This window comes from Cnephaeus nilssonii (assembly GCF_951640355.1).
Source record: "Cnephaeus nilssonii genome assembly, chromosome: 2".
NCBI classification, from domain to species: domain Eukaryota; kingdom Metazoa; phylum Chordata; class Mammalia; order Chiroptera; family Vespertilionidae; genus Cnephaeus; species Cnephaeus nilssonii.
Window position 1 is genome coordinate 98,750,621 of NC_137073.1, and position 8,711 is coordinate 98,759,331.

At 36.6% G+C, this 8,711-nt stretch overlaps 1 protein-coding gene across 4 annotated transcripts in view; it reads left to right on the forward strand.

Annotated features, from left to right (window-relative positions):
• The window catches only part of RETREG1 (reticulophagy regulator 1), a 101,764-nt gene extending 93,053 nt beyond the window's left edge, over positions 1 to 8,711 (forward strand). For 2 of the 4 annotated variants that reach the window (XM_079796450.1, XM_079796452.1), the window contains 4 exons: positions 519 to 656; positions 1,475 to 1,539; positions 1,777 to 1,903; positions 4,088 to 8,708. In XM_079796450.1, coding sequence (XP_079652576.1) covers positions 519 to 656; positions 1,475 to 1,539; positions 1,777 to 1,903; positions 4,088 to 4,581 — 824 coding nt within the window. In that variant the 3' untranslated portion in view covers positions 4,582 to 8,708. Of the gene's footprint in view, positions 1 to 518; positions 657 to 1,474; positions 1,540 to 1,776; positions 1,904 to 4,087 lie in introns of all 4 variants that reach the window. The other 2 variants (XM_079796451.1, XM_079796453.1) reach the window with 2 other exon arrangements.

Genomic DNA, 8,711 nt, shown 5'->3' on the forward strand with positions numbered 1-8,711 from the left:
ATGGGCCAGGCATTATTCAGACGGTTTGCATTCATCTCATTTACCCTTCACAAACATTTACCCTGAAATAACGTTATTATCCCAATATGACTGATGAGAGGCAAGTAGATAATAATTTTCCCATGGTGCAGTTGCATTTAACAAATAAGTAGAGATTTTTTAACCCAGGACTGTTGTCTGGAACGCATGGAATCTTTGTATAAATTTTGAGGGTAAAGGATTGAAGGGAGGGAGTTGATATAATTGTTAAGTTTTTGAAAACAATGACTATAAACGTGTGTGTGCGTGTGTGCGTGCGTGTGTGTGTGTGTGCGCACACGCGTGCATGTAGGAATGAATGTTGTTATTACAGGGAGAAGAATTGAAATTATAAACTTATTTCACAGAAGCATTTCCCTAAGAAAAAAGACCTTCTGTTTGTCAGTAAGGGGAATTGAAATATTTTTGTGAAATACAAAGATGTAGCCTTTTGAAATAAAGATCATCTTACCCACACTCTCTTCCTTCTTATATTTCAGTACTGTGTGCATTTTTGTGTCCACTGTTTAAGTGTAATGATATGGGACAAAAACTATACAGCAAAATCAAGTCAGTTCTGCTGAAACTAGATTTTGGAATTGGAGAATATATTAACCAGAAAAAACGTGAGAGATCTGGTAGGTAAAGTTTGACTTTCAGATTCCACACGTGAAATGAGACATCAGCGGGCTATTGATTATGAAATCACCTTCCGTACATTTCAGGGTGTTTGCCTTTTACAGCATATTATTACAGAAGTTCACCCCCCTCTCGAAAGTAACATAGCCTTTCCTATTTAGTTAGATTTTTATTACCTTCTGAAACATACAATAAATGGACTTTTTAATTAAATTTTAGAGAGGGAGAAAAGAATTCAACCATTCCATATTTGCTGTTTACGATTTACTTTCTTTAATTTGCTTTGTTTTGGGGTGGGCCATTGCAAATAAAAAATGACACAGGTAGGACTAAGAACGTGGGAGCCATAGAAGAGGCATCAAAAGAATGGGAAGGGAAATAAAATACATAGAGGGAAAATCAGTGTCATCAATTTCCCCTTTTTAACTTGTCCTGTGACCTTATACGTTTTCAGACTATAGCACGCATCACAACTGCCTTTTCATAAAAAGGCTTATTAAAGCAGAGATTGCTGGGCCCGGCGCCAGAGTTTCTGATTCAGTTGGTCTAGGGTAGGGCCTGAGAACTTGCATGTTTAACAAGTTCCCAGTGGTGCTGATGCTGCTGGTTCAGAGACCACACTGTGAGAACACTGATGCGGACCATTCCCCTTGGAAATCAGACCTCTGCAAATAAGTGCAGCTTGTTACGTGCAAACACTTAATTCTGTGCAAGTGTTGGAGAAAATGAGGAATGTGGGTAAGGATGTGTAATGGATAAAATACACTGTGTCTAAGCTGGCCAGGAAACTGAAAGCTCCCCAATTTTTTCTCAACAGAAGCAGACAAAGAAAAAAGTCACAAAGATGACAGTGAATTAGACTTTTCAGCTCTTTGTCCTAAGGTATTTTTTTGTCTAGTTTTTCCATTTGTTCCTGTGTAGTTTGACTGTAAATTGATTTAAAGCCAGAATGATTTTCCCAATCGACTCCTCCTATTTCTCTAAGATGATTGAACAATTCTGTAAGGAAAAATACTCACCTGGTTTATATGAGTCTGACATTTTTGGTGGTAGTATGGAGTTTTCCAAAGATTTGCCACAGAAGTTTAGAATGTGCCACTGGTATTTATATTAACACAGATTAGCCTCACGGTGGCTGCCAAAGAGTTGTCTGTGTCCGACACAGACGTATCCGAGGTCTCCTGGACTGACAATGGGACCTTCAACCTTTCAGAAGGATACACTCCACAGACAGACACTTCTGACGGTATGCTCACATTTCTCTCTCTCTTTTTTATTTTTCTGAGTGCATGCAGAAATATTTAACTCTGTCTACTGCTGAATGGCTAACCAAAATGCGGTATATCTATACAATGGCCTGTCACTTGGCTATCGAAATGAAGTATTAGTACTTGCTACAACATGGATGAACCTTGAACACTTTAGGCAAAATGGAAGAAGCCAGACACACAAGGCTAGATATATTGAATAACTCCATTTATGTGACAAAGCCATATAAATGGAAAGTAGATATGTGGCTACTACAGGGCCTGGGGAAGAGGGAATGGTGAGTGACTGTTAATTATATGGGTTTCTTCCTTCTTGTTTTTTTTTTTTTTTTAGTATGAGTTTCTTTTTGGAGTGATGAAATGTTTTAGTATTAGATAGTGGTGATGGTTGTACAGCTTTGTGAATATATTAAAAACCACTGAGTTGTACACTTTAAGGGGGTAAATTTGGTAATAGCTGAATTATATGTCAAGAGCTATTATTTTTTGATTATGAGAAACAAATCTAAAGTCAGTGTCCAAATCTGCCTTTATTTAGAAAACATAAATATTGACAGTGAACAAAATTAACTTCTCGAATGTCTGGTGACCTTGTTTATAGCGGTAATGGGAGGAGGGGAAGAGAAAAACCAATCCCACATATCTGAGTCTAGCCCTCGTTCACAGGGACTGAGCATGGAGGGCAAGTTCCCCAAATCCAAAGCTGACTCCAAGGTTTCTCTTCAAAGTCAGTTTAAAAATAAACAAACCAAAATATGCTCTTATTTTAATAATTAGGTTAAATACAATTTAAAATAGAGAGACGACTCTTGTGCAGTAACTTAACTTTAGCTAATCTTATTGGATTATTTCAAGTCATCTTAGCCATATACTGAAAATATGAGCAGGTTATAATGGAGGATTCTGAATAAATTGTCTTCTATGTACTTTTACAAGCAAGAACACACTTTCTTTTCTTGAGGAAGGAGGGAGGCTGTGCAGGGTTGGAAAGGAGACAGGTTTGGGGACTGGGAGACCCAAGTATTGGCTTGCCTTTGTAATTAGCTAACTGTGTGACCTTATATTTATGGGGACCTTAATGTCCTCATCTTTAAAATGCATTAGAACAAGAGGATCACTGACATCCACTGAAGCTCTATAAGCGCTAAATACCCACAAGACCTAGATAACAAACACTTTGTTTTTCAGCATCCCACCTCAGATTTACACAAGGGAAGGACGATAACCCAACCCACACATGAGACTTTTCGCTAGTTAAACCGAAGAGTTCAAATCACTGTTGTAAAGAGTTAAGCATTATACTAAAAGATTTTCTCTGAAAAGTGAAAATAAAATCACTGTCTGCCTATGAACCTGGCATTGCTTTCAAATGTACCAAATTTTACAAGTGTTCCTACATGTATTCAGGACACTAGTTTGGTTAAAATGGTATGAACTATTTTTAAAATATATATTTTCATTGATTTTTAGAGATAGAGGAAGGGAGAGGGAGAAACATCAAGTGAGAGTGAAACATGGGTCAGTGGCCTCCTGCACGCCCCCTACCAGGGATCAAGCCTGCAGCTATTTTTATGTAAAGCCAAATGTTTCCTTATGCTCTGAGGTTGAATGTGGACTAGAAGGAGCAATAGCTTCTTCTAATTAATTGCTTTAAACAAACACAGGCTACAGATACTCCGATCTTCCTGGATGAAAATGCTGAGGTTGGGTAATATTCCCCATCTGCTATACCAGATACCATGAAAACTCCAATTGAAATATGTCTTATTCTGTGATCATACATATCCACAATGGCTTAAGCTAATTTCCTCCCCAGGGGCAGGATGAAATATTTGTTTAGGGTGAACATTTAAATTTTAGTCAAAGCCTCAAGGTAATGTTAGGTCGCATAGTAAGTCATTATGTACACTGCTTTGTGCTTACGAGGCAAGTTAAAGACATAGGGGGGACATGTAGTATTTGTGTACTTGTGGAGAGATGGTGCCCCAGATTTGGGAGGGGTCCAATATGTGTGGTTAAGTTTATTTAAACTGAACCAGGTGGCTAGATGAATGCCAAGGTTGCCGAGAGGGTTTAGATTAAAACCAGTATCTTTTAGACAGCTCTTTCATTTCAAATTTATCATGGTGCTTAAGCATGAACTTCTGTTGTACATTTCACAGATCTTGACCGACCTAGTGAGGAAGTTTTCTCTCGGGGCCTTTCAGATTTTCCATCTCTAGAAAATGGCATGGGAACAAACGATGAAGATGAATTAAGCCTCGGCTTGCCCACGGAGCTCAAGAGAAAAAAGGAACAGCTGGACAGCGGTCTCAGACCCAGCAAAGAGAGGCAGTCACCAGCTGGTCTCACCCTTCCTCTGAGCAGCGACCAAACCTTTCACCTGATGAGCAACCTGGCTGGGGACGTCATCACAGCTGCAGTGACTGCTGCTATCAAAGACCAGTTAGAGGGCGCGCAGCAAGCCCTTTCTCAGGCTGCACCCAGCCCGGGAGAGGACACAGACACTGAAGAAGGTGATGACTTTGAACTCCTTGACCAGTCAGAGCTCGATCAAATTGAGAGTGAATTGGGACTTTCACAAGACCAGGAAGCAGAAGCACAGCAAAATAAGAAGTCTTCAGGCTTCCTTTCAAATCTACTCGGAGGCCATTAGTCTGGAATCAGCTTGTATGACAGAGCACAGATAAACTACCAAAAAATTTCAAACAAGCAAAAAAAAAAAAAAAAAAGGAAAAAAATGTTTTTGAACTGTGAGCTTTACTCATTGCTTTAGATTATTTTGTCTTATTTTCCCTTCTGCAGTGAATTAATTGGATATATATCAGCTGACACTGATAGATTGGTATATCTGATAGTTATTTTTATGTAATAAGCATGGAAATGAAAAAAATATATATACAATTGGCCCTTGAACAAATGGGTTTGAACTGTGCGGGATTATTTCAATAAATACTATAAATGTATTTTCCTTATGATTTTCTTAGACATTTTGTTTTTCTAGCCGACTTTCTTGTAAGAATACAGTATATAATACATAAACAAAACGTGTTAATCAACTGTTTGTGTTATCAGTAAGGCTTCTGATCAGTGATAGACCATTAGTAGTTACTTTTTTGGGCGAGTCAAAGATATACACAGATTTTTGACTATGCAGTGGGTCGGTGCCCCTAACCCCCGCATTGTTCAAGGGTCAACTTGATGTGTGTGTATATGTATATGTGTGTGTGTGTGTGTGTGTACATACATATATACACACATATACATACATACTGTGTTTTCAGAGATGAATATTAGGGGTTATTTTTAAAGCAAAAAGAAAACATGAAATTATTGAGATCCTCCCATAAGTACTCCTTACTTTTTCTTTACAATTATTTTTTTCTTTACAATTAATTTTTCAAGCATGCAAGAACAGTTTATTGTAATTCACTGAAACATTAATAACTAATTGGGAATACATGTTATATCAGCCCCTTTGTTCCTAACACTGGGAAACAGATAAATATTTTTGGTGGATTTTGTTGTAAAAAGATAAAAATTATCGAGGCATCTTTAGTTGAAGACTTGGAAAATATCAAAATTAATTTCCTAGGAAAAAATCTTAAAACGTATTTAATTCCTTTGGATAGGCTGGTACATTTCCATTGTTATTTCTGCAGTTGTAGATTTAGGCTTACTTGTAAATGGCATGCTCCATTGACTGTCAGCTCTAGTCCCACAATGGGTGGTATTAACCTATAGAAAGCAAGTAATTATATATCACGTATACCGTTGTAAACAGATATTGGGCTATGTTTTGTGGTTCAATTATCATATATTTGTAATAGGGATATCATGAGTGCAGAGCTATTTTGCCTGCTCAGATCAAGGTTAAGTAAGCCCTCATCTTTGATATTGTGTCATGGGAAAAAAAACCGTCTCTCAAAATCATGAAACTAGTTCCTGGTCTGTTCTGTGAGTGATGTAGTCATAAGCAGTAGAGAAAAATAACTGTTTTTATAGTCTGTATAAATTCTCCTACAGGAGAAAAACTTGCTTGGCTTTAATATGCATTTATTTGCCAATGAAGTCTAAATATTTAATGTTTCTCATTTGGAAGCTAGAATATGTTTTTTCATTATTTTAAACTTTTTTGATCACCTTTAAAAACCAAATTTGTCAGAGAATTTTAACAAAGGATTAAAGAATAGAAATCAAGCTAATTGTGTTTTTGCGATGTAGCGTTTAATAGTGTTGAGGGACCATGCCAGCAATACCAACAGTCTCTTCAATCTTCAGTACTGCTGGCATTTCTACAGATGCATACAGACATCTGAGACCCTCAGGAAGGAAGGATAATCCAAGAATATAGGAAATCTGTGCTCCCCTCCCTTCATTTTATTTTCTAAGGGCTAGGCTAATCATAGGTAATCTGACATTTTAATGTAGCAGCTCTTATTTATTTTTTCCTTCTGAGATATTAAAATATCTAGACTGAATTTTGCCAAATGTTAAAGGGAGAGAAGTTACTGAAGACTTTGAACACCTGCTTTTTGTGACTGACTATGCTTATATGTCATTAGTGCCTCATGACTGTGTTTGATGTCCTTTATTGATACACAGTGAGCCTGTGCCTTCATTATCTTGCCCATTTTGGTACAAGTGAAAACTTGGTGTTAGATCTATGAACTGTGTGTGTTTGGGAGAAATATACCTGAATCCTATTCAATAAGAGTTTCTAGACATGAAGAAAAATACAGTCACATATTTATAGTGGCGACTAGGATTCCCCCCCCCCCCTTTTTTTTTAACGTGTATGTTTCTTCATTTAAAAAATATTTTTGGCCATAAAGTCAAAAAGTTTGAAAGTCATTTCAATTTCTTCATTGAGGGGAAAATAAGAAGTTAAATAATCCAAATAATGAAAGAATGTGTTACAATTCAGTGGACAAGCTTACACGAGAAGATAAACTCAGAGTTGATGGTATGAACAATGCACTAGAATAAAATGTTGTTAACTATAAATCAAAAGGGTCTTTGGGATGGGGAGGGGATGAGGACAAGGGAGGATAGAAAAATGTGTTACCAGCACTATGGAGGAGACATGCCAGCTCTCTATCGACTGGCTTTATCACCTTATATCTTCACTGTCTGCCTATGAACCTGGCACTTCAATGTTATTTGTTTGAGAATATGATCACAAATTTACACATACAATAATGGTATTCTTAATTCAAACTAACAGAGGGGTTTTGTTTTGTGTGTGTCTATGATTTTTTGTTTGTTTGTCTTTTGGTGGGGGAGCATTATATATAAGCTTGTTTCTGATTTTAAGATATAGTAACAGTAAACCCTGTGGTTGATCTGGTACGGGGGGGACTCTATATCCCTTACCATCAGGATTGATGCAGTCATTAAAATTTGAAGCATGGATTTATTTTTTAATCATAGAGGAGTTGTAGAAAAATGTTTTGCTCATTTCCAGTAGAAAATGTTGAGCAAAACAATGAGAATAGTATACATTGATCATGCATATTGATCTGAAACAGTAAAGCAGAGTCCAAGAAGGTCAAGTTTGCTTTGGAAGGTCAACCCAGGGTTAAAGTAATGTTTATATTCTCATTCTGAAACATCTTTGCTTTTTCCTACCCTAAAAATCTTCAAAAGTGATTTTTTAAAAATTTCCCCTCTCCAGCTTAGTATTCTTTTAAGAAAAGAAACTTGAATAAGATTTTGCAATTGGCAAACATCCTCAACAGCTTTAGGCATCTCCCTCCAATATTTGAAATAAGGGCAACTTTCTTTTAAATAAGTGGCAAATGCCAGCATACTAATGATTTTAGGTCAGAAGCAAATCTACATTTAAGAAAAATATAATTTAGTTGATGTAGAGTTTACACTGCTCCAGCTATATTAGTTATAAGGTAGAAATTATTCTGAAAACATTAAACTGTTGTCATAGGTCATTTGTGATCATGATGAAATTAAATAGTCCCAGAACTATTTGTGTGTGTATTGTTCCTCCATTTCCACCAAAGCATTTCAGCTGGGATGGCATGTCAGAAGTAGGAGTTCTGGTTCTGATGTTAATATTATGGCCCTAATTCACAATGTCCAAGTCACATAACATCCCAAGACCACCACCTCAATTTCCCCAACATAAAATTAGGAAGCTCATTTTTATTTTCTCACAGGGATGTTTTGAAAATGAATGGGAGGAAAAAAAGCATCTAAAACACTTTCAGGGGATAAAAAAGCTGTATAAAACCAAGATAGTGATTTTTCCCCTAGCCTGTGTTTCAACTAAACCATCTTTTTAAAAATGAAAACAAAGTCAGTCAACAAGTACCTGCTTACAAGAAAACTCTGTTTCTTTCGATGGGCCTACCACTTTATTGGCCTCATAACCCAATAAATGCTGTGGAATAAAGGATGAAAAGTTTTGCAAAAATGTCTGTTATTTCAGCTGACTCTGGACTATGTGTGAGATTCTTCACTAATCATTTTTAATGGTTCTAACACTTACTGGCTGTGGGACTCTAGTCACCTAACATCTCTGTACCTGTTTCCTTTATCTATAAAATTAACATATAACACCCACCTCCTAATATGTTATGAGGATAAAGTGTCTAAGACTGGGGTTGGAAAACTATGGCCTGTGGGCCAAAGCTGGCCTACAACCTTTTTGTATGGAACACCAGCTAAGGTATTTTTTCTTACATTTTAAAATAGTTAAAAAAATCAGAAGAATATTTCATGACATATGAAAAATATGAAATTCAAAATTCAGCATTCATAAATAAA